Below are 27,778 nucleotides of genomic sequence, written 5' to 3'. Positions count from 1 at the left end.
TAGAACAGCCAAAAGCATTTTTACTGAAAAAACTATTTATTTGTTTAACATAAAATATCTAGTGTGGAATTAAACTATCCAATGTTGCATCAGTAACATAGGAACAAAAGGAGTATTTTACAACAAGCTCGATATACACAAAGTTTTTAAACATTAAAATGTATCCAGCTTAGAAACTGTACATTCAAACACAGGAAAACATTCAATGTTCGTTCGGCAAGCATTTAGGAATAATAAATCATTCCATCAAAGCACACTTGGAGAATTATTTTTCCCACAACAGCTTTGCACATTAATATATTGGACAGTTAGCAAATCTCTGAATCCCACAATTCTGTTTGCTCTCGATTTTAATTCAAAATTATCTCACTTTATTGTTTTAAATGAACTAGCTATATTAATTCCTTCATCAGTGAAAAATACTCGACAGTGTGTAAAACAATCTTTGGAAGCTTCTTATATACATCAGTGATGGTGCCATATTAACAAAATATGACTTGTGATTATTTATAGGCTACTGTGTATCAACCCAAATGTTCTTCAGTTTTTCAGTGCACAATCTCAAACGTCCTTCCGTTGTAAATAACATGCAAGGACCTGCAAAACCTGAACTTCAGCTCTGTTTCTTCAGTGCCCAATAGGCTCCTACTGATTTCAGTGAGGTGGGATCAGCTGCGGCGGGCTCCTACCTGCCTTCCTCTGCTCAGCTGATCCAAGGCCCACGAACGTCCGTGGGAGATTCTCCCAGACCTCAGTGAGCTTTGGATCATGCTTTAGGCATCGCTGTCTCTAAATCAAAGACCCAGAGTATGAAGATGTCTCAGCAGGACCAATCTTGGCATTTAGATCATTATATACATTGTCAATGCTGAATTCATAAAAAATGAAAAGCAAAAATGCCTTCAATTTTTTTTTAATACTGTAAATGTCACAGGTTAAAACTGAACTACTCAACAGCATCAAAAGGCTTCGCATTACCTGTAAATCTTTACCTGGGAAATATTTTACTTTAAATATACATATGTGCAAATTCATGAGATATATATACTTCACCTAAAACACTCTGAATGCACACTTTGAAGGCCGTTGCAATGCAGTCCTTTAAAACTGTTGAATATTGACTCAAAAAAAAATGAAGTGATATGTGAACATTAACACTGGAAAAGCAGAATTTTAACTAAAGGCGCTCAATAACAGACAAACAAACTGAGCAGCTAGGCTGTAAGGTGGCATTCCTTCAGGCCATGGATGTCATGCACTTTATATTCTTTCTCACCTCTAATGCAGGCTTACACCCCGCTGACTTCTCCTAGAGGCCAGCCAGTTTTGGGGTGTCCAGCTAACCGTGAACACAGCTAATGGCAAGCCCACATGGTGAGAGGCATGGAGGCATCTGGACGTGCCCCCGTCAGGTGCGGACTGGCATGCTCTCAAGTGCCTTCACCAGCAGGAGGAAGAAGATGGCAGTCAGAGCTGTCATTAAAGGGTGAACAGTCCATACTATGCAAAGGCACAGCAGGTTTTCTAGCTCACTGGTCACACGTTTGGTCTAATATCTGATCTAAACGCATCCGGGAACTGCTTCCTCACTGCCAACGTCCTGTCCATCTCTCACACATCAGAGGGCCAGTCCGAGGGAAACAAGTTTGTCTGTCTTGACTTGGAGGCAGCACTGAGCTACCCCAGTTGCATAGTGCGTTAGGGAGAACTACCCAACTACAGCCTGACAGAAGGAGGTGAAAACAAATTACTTGCACTGGTTGTCAGTGCTGTGAGAGCCCTGCCTGTTTATTGGGGATCGACTGGAACTTGAGCTTGCTGGAGATTGACCACACAGGATACAGACAGCAGAGACAGAGAAAACCAAACCAGCACACAGCAACAGCCACTGGAACAGACGGCGTGTGTCTATGTCATCAGCCACATCTAAAGTGGGATCCCCTGTGAGCTGAATTGCATTTTGGCATTACTGTGAAAAAGAAAGTTTGCCTGTTCAGACCAACCACTTCTTGAGTCTTGCATTGCAGTGACCATCACAGAGTGGTAAATGAATGGACAGACATTCTGCGCCTTGTCAAACTTTAACTTTTCTCAGCAGAAGATACCCACATACAGAATATCAATAACCTCTTTGGCCTTTTTTTTATTAGTCTGAGTTTCCTCAGTTTCTTTAAGGAATTATCCACTTCTAATTTCCCTTCAGTTCTATGAACAAAAAGCCTAACATTTCTTGGAGCATTATACTGCGCTACAGTGCTGTAAAACCCTAAGTGAAAGCTGAACCCAGCTGTGTTCATTTGTATTGCACCCAAACATGGACTCAGTGACCTATTCTTGCCCCACAGAAAAGGGGCCTGGTTCCCAGAATACTTAAAATATTCTACTGTGCAAAAATCTATTGCACACTTAACTGTGTTTATGTGAGACAACTGACCACACATATTATAAAAATGTATTGCTTCCCACAGCCTAGTGATTAGCATTTAGTCCATCTCACTTACATTTGGTTGTGTGTTCCATAGCCTGGAATCCTGAAAATAAACCGAGACGTAGATGAGACGTGTCTCAGCTTCCTTATGCATTTCCTCGCTGCACATCCACAGACTCTGACACCTGACTTCCTGCATAGCGACAGATGGCTGATCAACGAGACGAACTTCTCCTCACCTGAACTCTCTTACATTCTCTGACAAGAGCAGAATCATCAGCCTCGAGGAGCGACATCTGAAGGAGTGAAGTTCCTCATCTACGGACGATTGCAGTTCAGCTCTTCCCATGATTTTTGTTCGTTTATGACATGATGCCAGCTACATTCCTTTGTCACCAGCTTGGCGTTACAGTCCATGTACAATCAGCAGCTATCAAAAAGTCCTGCCCAGCTGTCAGGAGGCCAGCTTCTGTTGGGAGACACTTGAAAGCAGCTCCATCCAAACCGCTACACGCAGCTGTTCAGACTGAGGCATTTTTATCAAAGGTTTTGGCTACGTCACCGCGAGAACATACTTGGGCAAACTGAGCAGAAACATACCTGAACCCATGCAGAAAACCACAGCGTGCATCTCCACACACAAAGAGACACCAGTACAGCTGAAGCAGTCTTCACCAAGCAACAGACAGAGTGCTCAATGATTCTGGCAATGTTAGAAAAGTCAAATTCTGCTCCAAACCATGAGGATTTACACTTCTTACATAAGGTTCCATCTCTGCAACGAATACCACTCCTCACTGACTCAAACTACCTGCCTTGAATGGGAGAAACTGTCAGAAAATCGTTTCCAAGCAATCGGTGCCTGTTAATTCTCAAGGAACAGAACCCATAAGCAAGGGGCCAAGAAAGCATTGGTTGGTTTGGCATTATCACATTTTGTTGTTGCTGTCGATGGCTAAAAAGTGCAAGGCAGGCATCTAATTCATAAAACCTATTCTGTAGTGTATGGAATCCACCGTGTGCTATGCCGTTACACAATAAATATTAATCTTTTGTTTTTAGGCATCAAGAGCACATTATTTAAATTACAGCTTATACTGAGTTGCATTCAGTTAGCTATTTGCTTGACACGGGACATTTTAAGCTGAAGAGCTGACCATGCAAGCACAACAGACTTAAGAAAAACCCTTCCTACTAAACTTCAAATGATATCTGGATCAAATGCCTCTCATACAGAAGTAAAGTTTTTATGAGTGTGAGCAAAGAGCAGCAGAGATACAATTTGCTTAGGTTCAACCCAAAAGTTCCTGCAGTTTGACACATGACATTGGCAGTGACAGTATGGCCAGCTTTCTATGCTTCAGGGTTGGATTTTTTGTGAAAGACATCTTGCTCGTCTCATTCATTCTTTCAGCAGGTTTTCATGTCCCATCATTCCTGTGATCCGGAGTTTGACCTGGTGACCCCTGGGGAATGAGATCCTCTCCCAACCATCTCCTGTCCCCATTCTCTGTGGCTGGACTCCTGTAAGCCACGGCCTTTTGTTTCAATGGGCAAGAAGCAGGAAGCCACAGCGGCCAGCAGGCAACATCCACTGTAAACCACCAGTGTTAAATAGACTGAAGATTCCAACATCACCTGCAGAAAAAAGGTAGAAAATATAAAAGTGTACCCCTGAGCCTTATCACAGAAAGAAATACAAATATTAATGTAGTAGCAGAAATTTTAATTACAGTAAAATTTTTTTTACCGTGAATTTGCAGTAAAAAATGTTTAACATGCACTGCTGCATATTTTCTTTCCTCAATGATTACACATAGCTATTAAACACTGACAAAACAGGCTGGATTAGAAGTGCCACAAGGTGCTGCTGCCCTTATGTATTAGACAGGACTTGAGCAAATCACAAATTTTCTACCTAACCGTCTGCAGAGTCACTGCTTCTGACGCAGTCTTCTGAGTCCTGTCCCTGCGGAGCCTGGCTCCCCCAACCTCCCTGTCTAGCTCTTGCCACATACCCTGAAGGTTTGTAGCCCCCAGGCCCTCAGCCTGGGATCTCAAGAGAAAGGTGGCATTGCACCATGCACAGAAACTCCCTGCCTCTCACAAATCCCATCTCCAGATGGTGGCTTCCAAGGTGTCCGTACATACATCCAGCAGCCTGCTTCTTGGTTATCTATCCCCCAACATCTGGAGTTCTAGAGCAAGAGGTAAATTCAGAGATGAGCCTGAACTCTCCTCAAGGAACAGGCAACAACAACCCTCCTTCAACACATCATGCACAGATCGCCCTTGGTTTGGCCCTTACAGCAGAAAAGCAGGTTCTCCATCACCTTCCTGTGCCTTCTGTCTCAGAAGGAGAAGGGATTTTACCTGTGCGATGAATGGGGTTATGAGGGCTCCCACTCTGGCCATTCCACTACATGTTCCCAGGCCCAAAGCACGCGTGGCTGTCGGATAAACCTGTGAACAAAGCATCAGCCCATTAACGCTAGCGGGAAGTTCTCTTCCCTCCAGTCTCCTAAACCAATGGAAATTAATAAGTGGTATTACAGCAAGTTCTGTTAGACAATGACAATGAGATCATCAACTCATATCTGGGCTGAGGTCCATTGTGAAGAGGTCATAAAAACTACTTTCCCACCATGTTCTCACTCCCCTTAAATATTCTCATTACAAAAACAACCTCCTTACCTCAGGAGTGTAAACATAAGCAGCCTGAAATCCTCCTGAAATAAAAGCTCTTGCAATGAAGAGCAGCACAGTAAGAACATTTCTGCGAGAATAAAAAGGAGAGCAGTGTTTGGGATTGTTCTGTACAATCTGTTTGTTTAACTTGGAGGCAAGTGCAATAAAAATGCTAAATTTGTTAGAACAATTCCTTTTGTCTTTTAATGAACCCTTTGTATTTTTTCTGGACCTTTAATATAACAATGACGCCAAACAATCTGCATTCCCACAATCACATCAGTTTTCTAAGTGTATTCATTCCAACTGACAGCTGTGGCCTATTGAAATAAGCAGCGGATGCCTCAGCTTATCTAAATAAGAAAAGTATATTCCACGTGATGAATGGTGCTAACAAAAAACCAGCACACATGAGAAGGAAATAAGAGTGCAGCTTTCTCGTTTAAAAGACATGAACCTATGTACCACTTGGATATTTGCAACTTTGTAAGGTTTCTTATGACAAGGTTTCTGTACTATAAGGTTTTGAACAGTGCCTGAAAAGGTTTAAATTCAGAGAGCTCTCCTCTGGCTGTTAGGTCATTTCCTTGTTCGTCAGCCCCAAGGTACAGACATTGTCGCATGCATGGGGCATGAAGGCCAGATGCAGTCAGAGGCAGACCCTCAGAGCTCAGCTGGAAATTTGGTACCATTAAGATTCAAGGGCAGAGCCGACAACTGACTTGTTCTTTGGAAAATCTGCATGAAGGACAGATACTGAACAAGACAAAAATGTGAACCCAAGTTCTTTTGAAAGTCGGGCCCCATGAATCTGCAATGCCAGCATCAAGCTCCGCCAGCCATACTGTATACAACTTCGAGGTTGTGCCAGTCTGTGTCTATTGCTTCTCAGGTAATTGTGCCATAGCACTTAGACCACCGAAAGCCCATGGCAAGTGAAGCAGTCAGAGCAGCTGAATGGGAGGCAGAGACCAGGCTTGGTTGTGAAGCACTGCCGTGGTGCAGTCAGCCTGGGGAAACATAGGTAATGAATGGCAGAGAGCAGTACACGAACCAGCTACCGAGGCTCATGACATCAGATCTGATTTTAAAATTGTCTAATGGTTACCTCCTACTCAGACATAAGCTCTTATTTTCCCCTTTGGATTGTTCTGTCTGCAGGATTATAGTGAAGGATTTCTCCTCTCCTGCTTCTTTTAGTTTCCTTCCAAACTCCGGTGAGAAAACCTAACACCATCCTTAACTCTTTCTCCAGATGAGCATGACCATCTCATGGCTTTTCAAACCACCACTGTTCTCCTGCCATAATCAAGAGAGAACATGGATGAATCAGATATACCAGTTGTTCACCGTGTTTTACTTACCTTCCAACGCAGAGAAACAGCAGAAGACTGCAAAATGAGAAGACAAAAAAGGACAGGGCCATGGTTTTCTTGCGGCCTATCCGATCAATAATCCATAGTGTTACTAACACACCTGTAGAAGGAGATAAGTTGACTGTTGGGAATTGAGCAAAGGCGGAGGCTGCAGCAGCTGGCTATTAACACAGGCTGGGTTATTTAGATTTGAAATTTTGTTGTCTCTTTCTTTAAAATACTTTGCCAGCAGAGGCATCAGACAAGGGTGTAGAATGGATTGCCCCAGCCGTTGGTGCCACAGGAGAACAGAAGCTCTGTGTCCCAGCTGGTGAGTTTTGCTCCGTGTTCACAGCCCCACTGGTCCACACATCCACATGCCCACACACTCAGGGGCTACGCACTGACGTAGGAGTGAGCAATCAACTCCAACATCTGTTAACCACGGATTATTGCAGTGGTTACCAACGTGAATGCTAAAAATGCCTGCCCTATGTCTCATTGGAATATAACTTCTCACCATTGTTCCCTGCTAATCTTCCTACTGATAGATTTAAGGGCTCTTTAGAACTTAATATTTTCTTTCCATTGTATTATTTATATGCTGCCACCAAATTATTTTTCACCTGCTCTTTGAGAAAGGAAATAGATCAAGCTCTGTAAGTCTCACGATGTTAAGTATTCTCTCTTATGCAACTTTTCCAGATCCTTTCAAAAGCAGACATACAGCAAGTGTGGGGATTATTCAAGCATCAGAGTTGCCAGTGACATATTCAGAGGTATCCCTGTTAGTATTTCTTACTCCTACCTTAGTATTTCTCAGGATCAAATCAGTCCTTTCAGCTACAGCATCGGTCCAAGAGTACATATTCTCTTTTCTGTCCACTGACACCCTCCCCAGCATGACTGTTAGGCAGGACAGCCATCCCATTAGGCAGGGACTATGCATATTTACCAGTCACAGACTTACAACTTTTCTCCTATTAAATGGCTTCTCTTTGAGCATTTGTCCCTGAAACTATAATCTAGAACAGTGAAAATAACTTGACCACTGCCTCACCGTATTGTTTCAAACAAACAGATTAATACTGACAGATCATCTACATCTGAAGAAACAATGGCTGTTTCATACTACCTACCTTGCTTGTCCTGTGTCAAACTGTTCATTCAAAGTCACTGAAATTGACTGAAAATCATGGGTGAGGCTGGACACAGAGCTTTAGGAAGCAAGTTCTGCATTGATTCACTACACCCACCATCCCTTTAAAATAGTTCTGGAGAGTCATTTATGGATAAAAGTTCAAGTGATTCTGCCCCTTTGATTTAATTGTTACTCTTCCTCTGAATGCCTAATATGTTGCTTGGATAGAATCCATAGTCAGAGGGACCATTATAGCTTCACAAAGCAATTACCAGTGATTTTATCTGTAGTGATCACACGGGGAGTGAAGAAAGCTACAGCTACTGTGTGCACTGCGTATATCAAGCAGTCCAGGCAAGGGGCTCCAGTGCTGCGGGAAATGCGTGGCCATTAGGCCAGACAGAAGAGCCCATTTCATTGCTTGCACCAGAGCCCGTTCCAGTCACACAGAACCACTAGCAGTGAAGAACGGGGGCTCCTTATTGCCACTTACCAGGGAATTCTGACAGGGTTGTCCAGAGCAGATCAGTGTAGTCTTCCTCTGTCAGATACTCACAGGTCAGGCTGCACTTTGCTTTAACTTCTTTCCTTCTACTGGATACTGTGGGAGGAAAAAGAAAAAAAACAAACATTTAATATATTTTAAGTAATCTCTTCTCTGCTTACCTTCCTTTACTCCTGCTATGTCTTTATCACTCTTACTGCTGAAACTGATAGAAGGGATGTACTGAAAAGACCCTGCTGCACAGCAGGTATGTCCTACCTGGAAGATACAGCTGCAACTGAACAGTTCATAATCTTATTTCTGGCAGGATGTCTTACCTCTGCAACCATCACTATCAGAAGGAAAACTTACACTTCCTTATCAGCCGTACAGGCTTAGTTATTTTTCAGTCCAGGGCTCATGACAGTGAACAGAATTAACGTCAATAATTCAGTTTTCCCTACATCAGTTGGGATACTAACACTTAATCTATACTTTGAGAAGACTGAATAATACCATGTCTTTGTGCAAATAAGTATTTTTAAAGGATGCATGCTCTTTTGTGGAGGCTAACCAGAGACAGACCTCTCAAATAGCTAATGCACTGTTGTACAAGCTTGGGATCTGCATCCTCTCCCAAATATTATCCATCTTTTTTCTATGATTTTCCAACTATCAGACAGTTTTCACTAATTACAAGTGTTCTGAATACAATCATGCCTCCCCTGGGGATTCAAACTTTTCAAGCCTCTTCCTAATGCAGTCAAAGCACTTTTTTTTTTTTTTTAACACAAAAATCTGCACCAAAAAGGGTGATGATTTCCCACCATTATCTTTTTTCTCAGCGGGTCTTCACAACTTGAGAACCTGGGAGCTCCACAGCAGCAGCAATCTCTGTCTCAGAACTAATTAGGCCTGTCAAATCTGGAAGCTTACATTATTCACTTTTTTCTCAAGAAGAACAGATACTTTTTCTAACAGGTCTCCCTTGAAGGTTGTCTTGCTGTTTTTCATTTTGGGCTCGGAGACACTGCAGGACCTCTCTGCATTGTGAGACGAGGAACAGTCTATCAAAAATGTTTAAAATAAGTAACCCTTTAAGTGGATGCCTTAAAACTCAGGCTGGCAGCCACTGTCCTTTCCAAACTAACAGCAGAAGACGATCTAATAAAAGATGTTCCACCACTTAACAGGGTATATTTAAAAAGAAAAGATGGACCAGTACTCACTGCTGCAGACGTCTCCTGCTTGGAAGAACTCTGTAGTTAATAAAACTAACCCATAATATGAAAAAGCATTGGAAAACCTGCAAGGAAGAAAATGAGAGAGGAAGTCTCAGATGGTCAAACCTATAGTAAACAACATGAATCAAAATTGAACCCACTATGCGAGGGCTTCCACTAAGTGCTACCTCAAAGCTATTTCCTATCAGCATTTAGAAAATGAAAGGGCAATTAGATTGAGAATGCTAGTGATTGAGTGGTTTAATAAATTACAAATCAATACAGGTTGGGGGTTTTTTTGACGAGGAAGTTGCTGTATTTTAGTGATACTGTAAAATACCTCCATTAAAAACCATTTAGAATTGTGCTGTCACTGAGCCATTTATATTTCCTCTTACCATATAAACCAGAGTAACAATGTGGTCCATCTAAAATGGGGCGTAAAAAGGTCCCTCATTTTTCCTCGGTCTTCCTGTTGAAAACAAGCAGAAGTCAGATGATCAGCGCACTCGCTGGTCCAGGACTGGAGGATGCAGAGTGGCAAGGGATAACACAATACGCAGTACTATGTACTATATCTCAGGATGAGTGTTTGGTTTCAGCTGAGGGCTCTTCAGGTTGTAGGAGCCACACTGGAGCTGGGATCCAAGTAAAGAATTCCTCTGCCAAGGGGAATTCTCTAGGAGCATAACGATATCAAAACCAGTTCATGCACAGGGCACACTACTTCTCCACTTGGAAGGTGAGGATCTGTCAGAACAAGGTGGGGCTTGAACCAGGTAGAGCAGAACTTTGCCAGTCCACAGGTGGCATATGATTCACGTGGCCCACAGCCAGCTCCTGTAAATTAGAGCAGCCCCTCAGGGCTTCTGATCTAGGGTAAGGTACTGAGGAACTACAAGCAGCCCTCCTGCAAGCAGACCCCTTTTGAACTGCGTGGTTCTTAGAGAGAGAGTGGAGGGCTCAGCCCATAAACTTGTGGTTAAGGAAAAGTTCTTTCCCACCCCACCCTGGAAACAAAACCATCCAAAACTTGGAGAGTGCTCCTGCACAGCCCATCGAAATTACTGTGACTGAACCAAGCATTTGTGAAATGCAGAAGAGCTCAAATCCTCACTGATCCAGACCTTAGAAAATCAAACCTCCATCTCTGATAAGACGCTGTCATTACCAAGAGGCTCCTGCCTAGCTTTACAGTTTTGCTCTTGTTCAAATCTACAGGTCTCCCTCTGCTGTCCTTCCTTGCTGGCTAACTTTGTAACTTTCTTTTCTTATACAAGTCTGCTCTTTGTTCTGTAAATGCAGAGCTGCTTTATATGTTGACATAGGTGCTGAAAAGTTGGCCATATAAAGCTGAAATGAAAAAAAATCCAATGCAATTCATACAGTAATATGCAGCTCAGAAGTAACAGCCTAAATTACTCCACACATTAGGACTGAATAGCAGCTTGCAGCTTTCCCACTCCAGTAAATCAGGATTAGATTAAAAATTAGGTACGGCTAAAGAGTCAAATTTCATCTTATCTCATGAGTTCAGATCTGGGAATTCTGATCTGAGCTCTTTGGTAGCCTTGAGGTTTGATTTTCTTTAATAATAGGATCTTAGAGTGAGGTTCAATAGCATTAATGCCCACTTTACAGGTCCTTTTCATTTTCAGGATTTTCAGGTAAATAAAAATGTAAATAAATAAAATAAAATAAATAAAATAAAATGTAAATAAAAATAACTCTTCCTCACTATGAAAGAGGCATACATGATCATCTCTCATTTTTTTATTACTGGTTGAGACATTAAAATTAAACTTAACATTGATTATTTGCTTATAAAAATACATATGAGTGTAGCACAGTTTCATTGTCTCCCACGTTATTAATGTGCCTGTTACCTGTACATACCTGTCTGGAAATAATTAATTTTCCCAAAGGCATTGGAGCTCCATTTTCCGTTGCTATCCGCTTTAAAGTGGCAATTGCTTTTTCTTGATTTCCAGATAATACATCATACCTGGCACTTTCTGGCAGCCACTAAGAGAGCAAAGCAGAGCACATGCACAATGATGTCAAAAACACAACAAAAAACAAACTGAGGATTTTCTTTGTGGGCTGACAGTGGGAAATCTCAGTGACTCCAGCAGACTACTCACAGAAGAAAGGATTACAGAACTAATCTTTAACAACTCAGGGAACCATCTTTCTGCCAAATGTCAAACTCCTCATCAGGCTTGAAGAAACCGCAAAACCCCACTTTCACTGTAAAGTCAGAACTCCAGTCTAAAATCTTTCCCTTCTGTTACCTTGGTTTTATGCTTGAGAAATGTTAGGCATTCTTGCAGGTTCTTTACATGATACCTTCGCAGTAGGAAAGGCAAAGCATCCAGGACAGATAACAAGATGCTCTAGGCACTCCAAAATTTGCATTTTTAAGCTCCTTTTAAAAACAAGCATGTTAGCACCTGTATAACTGGCGGTATTTCTGAAAAAAAAATGTCAGTGACTAAGGAATAATAAGAGCTGCTAAACAACCTGACAAGGACATATATCTTTGAGAAGACTGAGTGATTGGCAAATATATTACTTAATAGTGCACTGAAGCTCAGGTTTAACTCATATACATCTTATTTTAGAATTTGACCTGCACTACACAGATTTTACCCCTGATTTGGGTGGATTTTTTAAGTGGGCAGAAATTATAGAAGTTATGATTTTGACAAAATAATTTAAAAATCTAAAGAGTACTCAGGGAAATAGCTACAGCTTTTAATAAAATGTTGATTCCACTGAGCTTAGTTGAAACAAAGTCATTAAATTGGAGAGGTTTCCAGGCCTGATTTGGTTTCACAAAATTCCAGCCCACCATTGTCCTCCAGCAATTACAGTCACATAAACACAACTCTCATTGGAATGTTTTTGCTAGCACCCTGTTGAAACAACAGCATTTTTGTCATTATTTCAGATGTTTCACAGAAGACATCAACAGAGAGCTCAAAACTGTCACAATTTCCTTCAAGCAGGTTACAGAATCAGGTAGGGAAGTGGTAGATTGATGGAACATACATTTGTCTTCGAAAGAATACTTACAAAACATAGGACAGCGAAGAGCAAAAGTGGGAGGGCAGAAAGAATGAGAAGCCACCGCCAGCCAAGAGTGGGCATCACCAACACTGCTAGAAGGACTTCAAACACAGTCCCAATGGCCCAAAAGACCTGCCAAAGGGAAAAGAAACAGTCACAAATGAGAATAAGTGCTCTTAAGGCCTCCTTCTTTGTAACATTCCAAGACAGGCTCTCTAGGGACAGCTGGAGAGAGAAATGCCAGAGACATTTCAAATATGCACCACTGTATGAAAACAGAGCCCAGACATTTTAAGGGGATTTGTTTAAACATTGCAGAAGCAAAAATGTTCATTTCTGAAAGCCTAGCATCGACTTTCTCTAGACACTCCTGCTTAACTGTAGGTAACTTCTCATAAGGAATAGACTCATCACATGGTGTTTCTTAAGCAAAATGGCTATTAATGTATCTGTCTATGAGTATTATTCCCAGCTACCATCAGGAGATTTATGGTATTTGTTTTCCTTACCAAAACCAAGCTACCAAAGCCACAGAGTTTGGCCTGCAGATGAAAGAAGGAATTGATACCTTCTTAGCAAATAATGGAGCTGGCATCCTCTTGCATATCCTACCCATGCAGGATTATTCTCCTTTAGATTATGACTCCAATTAGCTCATTATTTCACACTCAGAATGTATTTCTAACCCAGGGTTGCTCAGAGGAAGCCAAACTGTGGCAGAACAAAAGTGACACAGAAAGGAGTAATTCATCTACTGAACTCTACGAAAGATTAATCAACTGAACGTAGGACCAGCCAGCAGATATCTTAGAAAACGGGTTTTGCATTGAGAAGCTGTTTCAATTTGGTGAGGTTTTCCACAAGGATGCTTCTTTCAAACTGACTGATGCAGACAAGTAACAGTACTGTTCTCTGACCCTTCAACCATCCATTAAAGGGCTGCGAATTTTGCGTTAAAGTATTTATAGGGCAAAATTCTGCTCTCTGTGACTTTGATACATTTGGATTAAAAATGGGGAGCTGAATTTAGCCCTGCATTTACTGAACAGTCAGTTCTCCATTATCCATTACTGAGTTGTAGATTAATTTCACCATGAAATTAGGTGACACCCAAATGGCCCCCCTTGTGCTAACAGCAGTAACTTACGCAGCACTGGGTGCAAGTTAACTTGCAAAAAGGCGGATTCAACAAAAAGGGTGGAGCGTTACATGAATGCTTTTGGACCTGAGCTAGTACTAGTGTTTGGGAGTAACCTCAGCTCCACACTAATTTGGACAATCAAGATTTGACTGCAGCTACGTGTGAGATTTCTAGTCAGTAGGATTGAATAGATGTAACCAACAGCAGAATTTGTCCCTCTAGGCACCAGTATACATAGCTACACTGCTCACCTCTATTAATAAAATGCATTTTGCTCTGGCTTTCATTGGAAGGAATTCAGCATATAAGGTTACCCTGTAAAGAGTGAACATTGAGAAAAATGTCATGTTAGCACATTGAGAAAAATGCTACGTTAGCACAATGAGAGAGGTTCAAACATTTTGTTTGCCTTTTATTAAAATTGCCAAACCCAGAGTAATAACGCAAAACCCTTCCTAGCCTTCAGAGTCAGCAAGACAGTGGACACGGGTTCAGACTCCCCTTTCTACATCCGAACAAAACCCCTTTAGTTCATCATTGCCATGGAGGACAGAATTTGCTCTGTTCACGTGATTTTGCAACCCTATAGTTGTTAGCTAAATGTAGCAGTTCTTGATGCACATGTTTTCACAACCCTGCTCTGGTCTGGGACAGGCATTATGCCTGTTACTTTCAGTGTGGTCCACCAGCATTCAACACAAACTCTTGCTGGATAAAGTATTTCTTCAGGGCTTTACAACCGGCTCAGAGAATTCACATCAGTCTACCCTGCCAGGTTTCACTTCTCCAAGAGGTGAATACTTTCAAGGTCTGATCCTGTTACTAGTATAAAATAATTTGCATTCTTTTATTGTGGGAATTCAAAAAGAAATCATCTAACTCTGCAGAGTCTTTGTTTCATGACTGTGCCAAAGAGTAATGGTACAGGTTCTCTGTGAGTATTTCCTGAGGAGGAACGCAAGGGCCAGCAGCCAGTCAAGGCCCTCTCGTCTTCTTCAAACAGTCTGGTAAGACTTGTCGTTCTTTGCTCCTGCTCTGTTTGCATTCCATTGACTCATCCTGTTTCTGCCTCTAGACTCCTAAGGCTTTCTTTGATGTTTGTGACAAAACTCCTACTAACTTGACAAACGGTGGATTGATCTCTGAGTAGCTTCCCAGAATTCAGTTCATTAAAGTACAAAGTTGCACACAATATTATATTAAATCAGTGATTAAGAGGAGAAGGAAGTAAAATCATGTAATGAAACGTAGAGCAGTCCCCTATATATCGCAGCAGAAAACAGGAGCTGATTAATGCTGTACAGAACTGTTTTCTTAAGAGAATACTCCATATCTTTGCAAGCCTGGATGTTGGCACTGTGAATGAATAGTCATACACAGTGTTAGATAATATCTCGCAGAAAATTCCCAGAGGAGGCCACAGCTTCTCAGGTGCAGCTCCTTCATACGTATAGATAGGTAAAGATACCTATGTCATGCCATTGAAATTTAGCCACTCCTATCCAAAGTTACACAGCCTACTTAAGGATATTAGAAAGGACCTACTTTTCCTGCTTCATACATATTTACCCCTCTGTCAAAGGAATCACTATTATAGTTAGAACAAAAAACAGACTCAGCAGCAAGGGAATCCACTCTGGGTTCTGTAACCGGCTCTTCTTTGTCTCTCATTAAGTCACGTAGCCTTTGTGCATTATCTGCCCTGCTGTAAAATGGCACTAGCTGTGCCGTAGCGGTTCCACTGGGGCTCTGTGGAACATGATTAATACGGGTTTGCAGTACAAGGCATTATTAACTCTGATGCTTTGTCTTTGTTGTTCTCCTGCCTCATTCCAGTTGTGCTCAGTTGGAACTGCACGGCAGAAACTGCCTCACCGTTGGTCAATACCCAGCAGGCTAAAGATTTTCCTCTTTTACATACACGTTACGCTTTTGTGCAGCTTCTAAAGGTGGGCAGGAGACGAGTAAAAGAAAATTAATAACACTGTGATGTTCCATCTCAGCTCTGAATCTTTTAGCTGGGAATGGCAATAGAAAACACAGGATATTGACTTGCCTTGTGAAGCAGTCTATGAGCCGTCAATCAAAGTTAGACTCTGACTACTCCGAAATAGCACCTCCATGGGGCAAAATATCAATTATTAATAAGGATAAAAGACTACACAGAGAAAGAATGGCTATACTCTTCCCTTTACATTTATAATTAAAAGACTAGAGCAGAGTTATTTATTCCAGGTGGAAAATTTAGAGATCCCCCTCTTCAGTGAATGGAATGACACAGTAATAGAGAAATAGCCTGATGCTCCCTTCTTACTAGAAATGTGTCTGAGCCATCAAGTTTTGGGCTGTGTGGTTTTGGAATTCTAGCTCAGGTTCAGACATGAAAGTTCAGGCTCTGGCTGAACAATAATCTGCAGTTTTACAATCAGGAGTCAGGGCTCAGTTCTGCCTCTAAATGCTAGTGTTTAGGTCATGACCTATCGTGCAACAAGACCACGCTGTCCCTTACGGACTCCGCCAATACAATCTAGCATTGCAGTGTTTAGGCACAGCTACAAAATGCTGTCTGCTGTGTTTTACCCACTCGTAGGTGGGCTCTTTGGGCCTCTCATTTTCCCTATGGTTTACCTGAGGGAATGAGAGAAGCTTAAAAGGACTTCAGGCATATAACATATACATTCAGGAACGCAGCTTGTTCACATAGAAGTCATTGTAAATCTGATTCACCTCAGTGATGTATTAGGTATCTTCAAAGCCTTCTCAGAGTTGAATATATTAGTTCCAAATACTTAGAAAAAAATGGGTTCGGGACAACAGAACAGAGGCATGTCTTCAATTTGACATAAACATTTTTAAAAAAATAAATAGAAAAAAGGAGTTTGGATTTGTGAATATTTACTTACGACTGAGGCACTCCTCCAATCCCAAAGCCCACCAGGCCCCTCAGCACCAAGATCCAGCTGTACACTGGTGCAAAACCACTGAGGATCCCATAGTAGAGCGTCCACAACACGCTGATCTTTAGGCCCTGTATTTAACAAACAAGCACGGGGAAAAGAAAGTCTCTGCTGTAATACAAATTAACAAAATGTAAAGTAGAGCTTCAAACTCCTTTTATTTCATGGGAGGTCAGTTCTGGCTCTGCTTAATTCTGCTTCATACACATGGACTATGACATTTGTGAACATGCACTGAAACATCCACACTGTAGAAGTATCAGAATATATTCTAGTAGGAGCTGAAGACTTACTGTTTTTCTCCCATACTGGTCTGAAATGTTTCCCCAGAGGGTGGAGCTGGACATCATTCCCACAAACACCACCTGTGAAACACCAGAAAAAAAATCTTCCCCTTAACAATAAGACAAGTGAAAATTTCCATATGACAGCAAAGAGAACACAGCTTCACAGTGATACCAGAAAATTTCAGCTCTAACAATAGAAGAAAATGTCCAGGTGTTCTGGGTATAGTTCCTTTGCAGTAGAGACTATTAAAGATAATTATTCATCTAGTGGCATTTTTCAAAAGTCACTCAGCATTAGCCTAACTTCACTTCCATTGACTTGAAAGGGAATTTGCTCTTGCCCAGGAATGGGGATGAGTGTCAGCAGACTGCTCAAGCCAAGGTCTCTCAGCTTCTTCCAGCGGTGGGCCCATTTTCAGTAGTTGCCTTGCTTTTGTTGGGGTCAGGAATCGAAACACGACATAAAGAAACCGAATCTCTGCCAGGTTACTTGTCATCACCTCACCCTTATCTTACCTGTTGATTTGTGAACTACTGAATTAGACCAGTGCTGAATATTTTTGAGCTTTTGACAAATGGAAGAAAATGAATTATAAGAAATGACTGAAGAGCACAATTTGCCACTAAATGGAAATCACTGTCTTGTTTCGGGGTTGGGGTTTTTTTGCTGAAGGGTTTTCATAACCCACAAAAAAATTTTTCATCTGCTTCACAGCAAGGCCTGAGTGAGAGTTTCATTAGCATTACTGAGGGGACAGGTAAGTGGAGACAGGAGCAAGTGCCTGGGTTGGAGAGGGGAAGCACCTAGGCACCCCTCAAGTCAGCTTTGCAATTAAAAGATACTCCAGTGACAAACCAGTCTGACACTAGAATGTGCACTCTGATATACACATTGTGAGTCCAGCCCTGGAAGATGCTGAGTTCTCCAGTTCCAATGAACATATTCATGGATAAAAGCTGATCAGCGTTGCTTGAGGTCTGCAAGATAGAGCTGTTCTAGGAGCCCAGTGCTGATGCAGTACTTCTCAGCCAGCTCACCTCCAGTCTCCTATTGCCATTCTCAGCAGGTTGTCTCAGATTTGAATGGAGATAAAATTAGATCTTACAACTTTAGAAAAGTCTGCAAAACGACTGACGTGTCAAAGAAAATATATTGTACCCTTTTCAGAGGTGACACCAAAAAGTATAGCTTATTCTGTAGATGGAGAGAGAAATGAAATCCTGCTCAGTGAAGGCAATGGCAAAACCCAAGCATATTTCCCCCATCAGCGCATTAAAACCACAGGAATTTTGTCTGAGAAAGAAGTGCTTACTCAAGCAATAAGTGGGGTAAGAAGCAGTTCTGTTTGTCAAAGCTTTTGTCTCATGTCCACTGACCCCTTCGCCTTCTGATTTTGCTCACCAAGAATAAAATTGTGCTGAGCTGAAAGAGGGAACAAGGCCATGGGCTGGCTGCATTCAGGTATGGGAAAGGACATGATCTTAACTGATTTAAATCTACTGAGCATTTTGACCAATTTACACAGCAACACAAATGGCATCAAAAGCTAAAGGAAAAAGAAATGTAGGAGTTAAAGTGCATGCCATACAACAGTGGCATACGCTGAGAGAAGGGTCCCAAAATTAGTTTTCTTATCCCTAAAGGCATTACATGTTTCCAACATCATAGCATCATACTTAAATGTGGTATTATAAGAGCTCTGCTTGCAAAGATCACTGGATGATCCACCTTGAAAAGCGATTGCTTGCTTTCTCTCACGGCTCCCAGTCTGTCTATGTACAAACGAGCTTAAATGTGGTGAGAGAGAACAATTTTTAAGAAAGATAGTAAAAATTTACCAGTCCTTTTTTTCAATTAATCAAATGGTTTGAATTTTAGGATGAGTGTGAGTGAATTCATATATTTTCCTTGAAATTACATGAAACTTTGAACCTGAAACTTGCAAAATTTCCTCAGTTCTCACTGAGTTTCATTTCTTCAAGCTCTGGCTTTTAAAAAAGACTCCTATGTTCTTCTGAGCCAAATCCAATCTGCAAAGGCCATGAACAGATTTAACTTTGGGATATAAAGCATAATGTCTGAATAACAATGAGTGTAAAAACCTTACAGAATACAGGAGCTGTCAGTTATTTTTCCTACCGATGTGAGCAATGCAACCTGCCAGCTTGGTAATCGCCACTCACAATGAAGCTGAGGAGCTAGGATACTTAAAATCATCATTTCCATAGCATCTGCCATCTAGAAAGGTAAAAAAGAAACAAAAATAAATAACTGCCTGAAAATTAGATTGACATAGCAGTCAATAATATACCTTTCTGAAATTAACCTTGTTTCTGCTGGTGCCATTCCCACTCTGTACGTGAAACAAAACAGTTGTTTGCAAGGTACAGTGGATGTACACAATGTAGAGAAAAAAGCAACAGGTGCACTTTTAAACTAATTTCTGATTGTCGCAATGTTTAGTTATGTTAATTTAGTTAATGTTTTAGAGTTATCCTCTCTGGCAGAGAGGATTCAAAGAGCCAAATCAGAAGTTATCGGTGGGTGATTTCAAGGCTTGTCTGGTCAGTCATTCAGGTTCATTCACTTCCATGTTGCATATTACAGGGATGAGCTTTCAAATCCTTTACACACAGATTCAGTCAGAACTGTTTATTACCTTGTAACTTACTCCCCTTCTCCCTTATACACTACTTGTGGATTTGTATCAAATATATTGGTAGATCACCCATAGACCAAATTCCACTACTGATTTAGGATCTAAACCATGGCAGATTGCAACCTTATACGTAGACAATAGCTGGTAAATACAGGCTCCAGATATCATTATGCTAAAATATACTACAGTAGATGTAACATATGGTGCTTCAGAAACAGCAGAAAAGTGAAAACAAAGCCTGTCTTTCTGTTCTTGATATCAAAGTTAAAACTAGAAGTACTGGGTTGCTGTTCACCTGAAACTGAGATTACCATAACACTGACTAATACAAAAACAGAGATTGTAGCTAATGGGATGAATGTGGTAAAATCACTGCGTGAAAACTGAGATCTGCTTCTGTAGGAATAGCCTAGTACCCTTTCCATTTGAAACAAGCATTTGAAGCAGAGAATCAAAATGATTTTTCAAGCCCTGATTTATAAGAACTTCAGAGACAGAGAAATCAATCAGTTATTCATTACCCCCACATAAAAAGTTTGAGTCCAGCTGTCGTTTTAGAATTTCAAGTAAAATTCCTTCTCTATTGTACAATTATCTGTTTGGAGACTTTTTGTCAACAGAGAATGACTACATTATTTGAAATCACTGAGATTCTTTAACTGATGATCATGCAGTTGACCTTGATAACAATTACTTGCCCATGCTAATCCAGTAATAACAGACAGCTTCCACTGGAACTTTCCAAATCCAATGGCTTCCACCGCATCTTCCACCATGAAAGTATCTAGAAAGAAAATAATTCTAGTGCAGAAGTGTATTCCTTTCCTAGTAAGAGCCATGCCTTGAGACAGCATTTTCTGTGAATGCAATTACTTATTAACTGGGTAATCTACTGAGATCTAATATATAGAAGAAAAAGCTACTTAGCTTTTATACAGTTCCTACTCAGGCAAATCTCTATGTTCTTCAGAAATTGTGCTAAAGCCAAAGTAATTCTAAATATTCCTACAATATTTCATTCACATAGAAGTAAATCAGTGTAGCCCCAATGACTCCAGCACATGTTCAGCCTGTTACTCCTGGGAGTGACTCCACCAGCCACTGAATTGCACCTTCCTCTGGTGAGAAGTAAATGAGCTGTTTGACAGCACATAGCAATACCATGCAAGTGATGGGAAGTGCAGAAGCGTATTTTATTGCATGGAGAGTCAAACTGTAATTATTTGAATCAAGAATTTGTCCGAGACACATATATCTTAAAACATACTTTTGTTAAAAATGCTGATGGTTCTTGTTTCCCACACATTGTCATGACCTCATTATTTTGTTCTGTCTGAAGAAGAGATACCTCAAATTCCTTTGCTCAAGTGCAAAATGAAATATACAACAAAAATACATTTTGCTATTCAAGTTGTTTAAATCAATTTAAGTCTCAAACTTTTAACACTTCCAGCAGTTTAAAAAGTACATTTACCACAGAAAAGCTTTATCTAGCTAAGAATTGGACACCATCACAGAACAAAAGACACAAACACAAACCAAAAGGAAATCAAACAAAAGCTAACTGATAGAACAACGCAGAGATGTCGTAAGACCTCAGTTTGTGAGTTCAACCCAGACATTTGATGTGATGGCACTGAAGCTCAGCATATTGGGTTGTGGCATCACTTGCCCTGTTTTGGGCGATGTGCCAACTGAAATTCTACATATATCTGCAGACTTGCACTGACGCGCTGAGTCTTTTGAGAAACTCACTGAGCTCACTCCATGATATTCTGGCTTCCTATTGCATCAATATGTTAATAAATAACTCCCTGGAAAAATAGTCATCCTACAAAATTTTAGTATGCCTTATGCTAAGACAAAAACAACATTTCTCATATTTTCTAAATTGGTGTTGCCTTCAGGGCAGTCAGCACTTCTCTGCTAGGCAGAAAGCAGAGGCTGGGATGTACATTCATTCTGTCCCTCTTGTCCTCTAGGCAAGGAGGAGACAGGAACACTGCAGAGGCTTCATGCTCAGCCTTGAAGGTGAGCCACGTGTAACTGCTCCAGTAAACTTGGCGAGGTTTTAGGAGCGCTGATCAGTTTTAAAGCAAACTAAGTCAAACCTCCTGTATGAAATAGGTGGTGACAACTGGATACACAACTCCTTAAAAAGGTCTATTACTGGTAATATAAAAACAAACGCATAAAGCACCCCTCAAAGAACAAGGCAGCTAAATCATAATTTTCAGGTGTAACATAATTTGCCTGTGTTATTGTTTCCTCCTTTTATCTGGGGATCTTAAATTTCTCTAAACCCGATGTATTCAGCCTGGCTGCAACATGACTGAAATGAAGAGGCCACACCTTTCTCCTTACCAAGTTGGGCGGGAGTGTTGATCTGCTGGAGGGCAGGAAGGCTCTGCAGAGGGATCTGGACAGGCTGAATCGATGGGCCAAGGCCAATTGTATGAGGTTCAACAAGGCTCAGTGCTGGGTGCTGCACTTCAGTCGCAACAACCCCATGCAACGCTACAGGCTGGGGGAGGAGTGGCTGGAGAGCTGCCCGGCAGAAAAGGACCTGGGGGTGTTGGTTGACAGCCGGCTGAATATGAGCCGGCAGTGTGCCCAGGTGGCCAAGAGGGCCAATCGCATCCTGGCTTGTATCAGGAATAGTGTGGCCAGCAGGACCAGGGAAGTGATAGTGCTCCTGTACTCGGCACTGGTGAGGCCACACCTCGAGTACTGTGTTCAGTTTTGGGCCCCTTGCTCCAAGAAGGACATCGAGGTGCTGGAGTGTGTCCAGAGAAGGGCAACGAAGCTGGTGAAGGGTCTGGAGCACAAGGCTGGGGAGGAGTGGCTGAGGGAGCTGGGGTTGTTTAGTCTGGAGAAGAAGAGGAGGCTGAGGGGAGACCTTATCGCTCTCCACAACTGCCTGAAAGGAGCTTGTAGCGAGGTGGGGGTCGGTCTCTTCTCCCAAGTAACAAGCGATAGAACAAGAGAAAATGGCCTCAAGTTGCACCAGGGGAGGTTTAGGTTGGATATTAGGAAAAATTTCTTCACCGAAAGGGTTGTGGAGCACTGGCACAGGCTGCCCAGGGAAGTGGTTGAGTCCCCATCCCTGGAGGTATTTAAAAGCCAGGTAGATGTGGTGCTTGGGGACATGGTTTAGTGGTGGACTTGGCAGTGCTGGGTTAATGGTTGGACTTGATGATCTTGAAGGTCTTTTCCAACCTAAACGATTCTATGACTCTATGATAACAGGAAAACAAGAAGCCTACTCACCATCAGTTGGGTTGGCAAATTCTTTGGGCACTGCGGCTCCATCCTCTAGCTCAATAGGCTCTAGCTCTGTCCGAACACCCTCAATCTGAATTTCGTGTTCTCCTGAAATGACATCCTCATCTGACCTTGAACTTTCCCCAGTGCGGCGAAACTTGACCACCCTACGAATACAGAAACAAGGATTAATACTTTGGTGGGTCTTTTCCAGGTCGAAGCTGTGTTTGGTTAGTCTTGAAGCCCTATTTCATCAAACAGCAGCCAGGTTTCTCCCCACCCTCCTCTCTCCATTTCACATTCACAGAGAATGCTGTGACTTTTACTTGTATCCGCTTTTAGATATGGTATCCTGTTGGTTGCTACTGGCTTTGGAAAAACTGCAGAGGTACATTGCTATGTGATATAATCATCATTTTTGTACAAAGAGGATGTTATCGTGCTAACATATAAAGTTATAAAAACATACAGATTATATAAATATGATTAAATGATACATATTTAATGATAGCCATGTTTTACGTGCCTAGACTTTTATTGCGAATTAGACAGCTGCGTCACTGAATTTCAAGTGCTTTGTCCTTGTAGGAAGAACCCAAATTCAATTTTCCACATTGTTTTCATGAGAGTGATTTGTGTCTTAGGAGAAGCGGAACTCCTGAAATTTTCCAGATTTTTAAACATTCCATAGTGTAGTAGGATTCATAAGATAATTCAGTGAATTGACGGATTTTTTTCCATTATGGTGATGATTCTGTGACTATAAATATGATTGCTTTCACCTCTTGTCTTAAACTGAGGTCTTTACTATTATGTAATTAATTAAATACCTGTATTTTAAGAAACTATTTGATTTCCAATACTTCGTTCATCTGTGCATTTTTTGTATCTCTTAGGTAATGAGGTGGGACAGAGTAAGAAAGTGAATCAAAGGAGACTTCCTTTTTCATTAAGTTCAAGTCAAGACTGAAGAGTGTACCTGCATGCCAGTTATAGCCCTGGCATAGGAGATGATGATTGTCACATGAGCGTCATGCTCACAGCTGTCTGTATTTTATATCATTCCTGGCGCTAGCTGAGAGATAATCGTCTAATCTCTGCAGCAAGGCCACAGAGAGAATAAGACATGAAAACAGAACTTTGCTACATTGACACAACTTTCATGTTTTGGTTAGAGTGATTTTGTGCAACGCTTCATGTGTATGGAAGAGGTCCATTTTCCATCAGTTAAGTTTTCTGTGACCAAACAAAGATTTTGAAACAGATCTACCATATTTAACGTAACAAATTCCTCAAGCTTCCTTCACTTTACCTGCAACATCAGTGTAACTTTTTCACCTTGGCAGCCGATAATTTCTTGGACTTCAGTTAAATAGTTTTTTGGAAATAGATTAAATTAGTCTTGTGACTACCTCTTCTGACTTCCAATACCTGAACATTTTAATTCTACAATAAAGATTAGCAAAGAGCCTCTTGAACTTCAGTTTAATCCTCTGGTTTAAGGGTCAGCAAAACTAAACTATCAGCATCCTTGCGAACTGCAGCTGCAGCAAACTGACATGCATGTATGACATTTCTAAAGGTGATCCGAAAGACACTTCATATTCGGCAAGACCTCGACTCTTGTTTTTTCTTGCAAGTGCTGATGACACAATCAATACTTAATATAAGGGTAAAGTGATGGGCAATCTACAAAACTCCTGTAAATGGCTTTTGGTCCAATGGTGGACAAGAGGATGAAGGAATGAACATCTCAGTCACCCATGGGGTTTTTAAAAAGAGAGGAGTCCTGGCCATGACCAGCCATTCAGTCCAGCTTAGGATTTCACTGTGGTAGAAAGATAAAGCAGAGGGATACAAAACTTTTTTTCTTTTTTCCCTCACAGTCCTGGCACATATAGAGTTTGCCTGACCACATCCCATCTGGGGAATTGCACATATTCACTAATGATATTCTGGCAGTAACCTGGAGAGAGAGAGAGAGAGAAGTACAGTGACCATTTTGTGAGGTTATCACTCATCTTTAGGACAACCTGCTTTGCAGGCTGTTGAGATGTTTTGGGATGATTCTTTCAGGTAAACAGGGCATTCCAAGATCTGTATGGGGCAAATATTCCCTGTACTGCTTTAGTAATGCTCTCATCTGCAGCAGGAAAGTGAAAGCTTTTCTCTGGCCTTTATGTCTTGGCAGACAAACAAGAGAGTCACAAATTTTGTTTTCTAAGATAACATTTGAAGATCTTAAACATAAGAAGACAGAACAAAACCCCAGGCCTCTTTGAAATGAACAAGACAACTACACTGACTGCAGTGAAACTAGGGTTTCTCTCACATTCTGATTTGGGGTATGCAGAGGTCCTTCACTCAGTTATGAAAAAAGACAAACAAGCCAATGAAACTTGTCTGAATTCAGGTTCGTATTTAGTTCCATTGAGAAACTCAATTTTAAATTCTCTTAATCTGATTGGTTTTTTAACCTCAGTACAACTATCTTGGTTTGAATTTACTTTTGCTGACCCTACAGGACAAACACAGGTAATTATTACTCTCGTGTTAAAATTGTCACTGAAGATATAATCCTCATACGGCCTACAAAATACATACTCCCAGCAAACAAACACTGAAATTTGTATGCCTGTGAGATGACTTTTTTATCACAAAGGCCAATCAATATCAAAGTACCATTCATATCTTATCTATCTGTATTTTTTTAAAAGAGGACTATTACTATAACTTCAACAGTCTCAAAGCCTGGTGCAAAGTTCATTGAAGTGTACGGACACCTTTGCCCCAGATTTCAGGAGGTCTAAAGTGCCATTACTCATGGGGTTATGACTGAAAATCATTCATACAACCTATGCTTGTAACTGTTCAGTGTCCTGCTAAACCACAGGCAAAATAAACATGCCAATAAAAATCTTCCTGACTTTAAAGTACCTGATCGTGAAACCCCTGTATTACTGTTTCTTATTTGGTAATATTTGTTGAAGTAGACTTTCAGAACTGACCATTTTGGAGCTGATGGTTCCAGACACTATGCAAAGGCAGTGACTGATCTGAAAATTTTAAATACTTCAATGGCAATCTGAGTAGAGAGCTATCTGGCCACATTCCTCATCACAGGAAATAAAAAAATAGGGTTATCGCTTAGGAACCTATGAAAGAAATTGACACAAATGAAGAAAAAATCACACAGGGATATTTACTGTTCCATACTTGCAAAATTCTGCACAGCTGAGACATCTCAGACAGCTGCATTTGTCTGCGAGATCTCGCAGCACCGAATAAGTCTAGTTACACCTACATTGAAAGGTACTTCAGAACATTTTTCTGTGTTTTGTTTTGTTTTGTTTTTTTAAAAGATTGAGAAAAATGGCCTAATGAAACCATGTCTTATTCTTTTTACTGACAAGCTGAATGCATCCAAACTAAGTATTTAAAAATAACCAGAGTTCATGTCCATTTTCCCAACTTATTAGAAATGTTATGGGACAGTTTGCTCTGTCATTGACTTGAGCTGATTAATATTTTAAATCAACTTTAAGCATTTATTCCCTGCCTTGCAGAGTCAATGATTTATAAATAGGAATATGTTTCAAAGCACCTGATAATGGAGCATTAGGAGAAATGCACTTGTTTTTAAAGGAAACATTTTGCATTCATGAAAAGGAAAGGAAATACTGGTGTTAAAAGGCAGCAATGCTTTTATCACCTTTTTGCACAGATTCAGCAACCACATCCCAACAGCAAGGAGTTCCTCACAAATAATAGCATTTTCCTTGCGCAGCAATGTTTGCTTCTCCAAAACATGCAGTTAGCAAATACCGATGATACTCACTGCAAACACACCTTTGCAAAAAGGGTTCTGATCTGCAATCAGTTCGCAGCATGAAGGAGGCAACCGAGGAAGATGCCTTCCCTAGCACAACGTTATTTACAGATGCAATCCACCTTGCAAATGCAACAGCAATGTTTCCTCTCCAAAAAATCTTTTGGCACTTCCACGGTTTTATTCCACCCCTCCTTATTTCTACCACCATCAAGTTCATGCAAAAAAAAAAAAAAATTGAGTTAATTTATGTAACAAATGGATCCCTGCATGCCCCCAGGATGCTGAACCCAGGCAGCTATACAAGGAAAACGGCCTGCCTCCCGGGGCCTAAGACACTTCCTAGAAATAATTCCCTTAAAAATCACCAGGATTCACAATATCCCCGCAGCCTGTTTAGAAGAAATCCTGCGCATCCCCGCTCCCCTATCGGCGCTACTCACGGCAGCTGTCTCAGCTGGAATAAATCATCCTCCATTGCCGGGCTGCGTCTGGAGGAGCTGCTCTCATCGCTCTCGCATGGCGGGGATGGCTGGAGCTGCGGGCGGGCAGGCGCGGCCGGCTGGACAGCTCCGGCGGCGGCCGGCAGCCCGCACCGAGCGGCGCGGGAACGGCCAGGCTCGGCTCGGCTAGGCACGGCTCGGCTCGGCTCGGCTCGGCCCGGCGGCTCCCGCCCCTTCCCGTCCCCGCTCTGGGGGTGCTACCCGCCAGCCCGGCCGGGAGCGGGGCTCGGCTCCCGCGGCACCGCCGGTCCTCGTCCCCTCGGGGATCCGCGTCTGACGACCGGTCGGTCGGCAGGGTGCGGTGCCCGGGAATACCGCGGACTGGGAGGCGACGGACAAGATGGAGACATCCACAAGGAAAGGCAAGCCAAGCTGCGCTGATGCCTCCGCTCCCAGGAGAACAGCAAAGGCTCCTTGGGGAACACAGCACCAGCCTGCCGGGCGGCAGAACCCCTGAATTTTGGCAAGGGGCTTCACCCCCAAAAAATTATATTATGACAGCGAACACTTTAGGAACCCAAGGACAGTTCCTGCAAGTGATCTCTTGTAGCGACCTGGCAGGGCTTCCGAGCGTGCACTCCTCAGATGCAGAATGAGATTAGTTTGTAAAAATCTCAGTTACTTACCTGAGGAGATAGACTGTCACCCTGGCACCTGTCTCCGTCCCTGGAGGTATGTAAAAGAAGGGTAGATGTGGTGCTTGAGGACATGGTTTAGTGGTGGACTTGGCAGTGCTGGGTTAACGG

The 27,778-nt window shown here is 41.7% G+C and overlaps 1 protein-coding gene across 2 annotated transcripts; it reads right to left on the bottom strand.

Moving 5' to 3' along the window:
• SVOP (SV2 related protein) lies at window positions 1–27,778 on the bottom strand. 2 transcript variants are annotated; one of them, XM_087754843.1, is made up of 17 exons: window positions 27,659–27,778; window positions 26,550–26,730; window positions 22,707–22,867; window positions 20,135–20,220; window positions 18,917–19,015; window positions 16,783–16,854; window positions 16,436–16,560; window positions 13,784–13,847; window positions 12,398–12,523; window positions 11,216–11,344; window positions 9,718–9,791; window positions 9,326–9,402; window positions 8,106–8,213; window positions 6,481–6,592; window positions 5,123–5,204; window positions 4,802–4,891; window positions 1–4,066 (listed from the first exon to the last, which is right to left on the bottom strand). In XM_087754843.1, the coding sequence occupies exons 2-17, from the start codon at window positions 26,588–26,590 to the stop codon at window positions 3,860–3,862; spliced, it is 1,653 nt and encodes a 550-aa protein (XP_087610969.1). In that variant the 5' UTR covers window positions 26,591–26,730; window positions 27,659–27,778; the 3' UTR covers window positions 1–3,859. The 2 variants fall into 2 exon arrangements, with proteins under 2 accessions (XP_087610969.1, XP_009470696.1); XM_009472421.2 differs by lacking the exons at window positions 26,550–26,730; window positions 27,659–27,778 and adding an exon at window positions 26,973–27,520.

Source organism: Nipponia nippon, unplaced genomic scaffold (assembly GCF_047370975.1).
Source record: "Nipponia nippon isolate SJK-2023a ecotype South Korea unplaced genomic scaffold, ASM4737097v1 scaffold_18, whole genome shotgun sequence".
Lineage (NCBI taxonomy): Eukaryota > Metazoa > Chordata > Aves > Pelecaniformes > Threskiornithidae > Nipponia > Nipponia nippon.
Note: the sequence above shows the minus strand (reverse complement) of the source record. Positions and strands in the feature narration are given on the sequence as shown.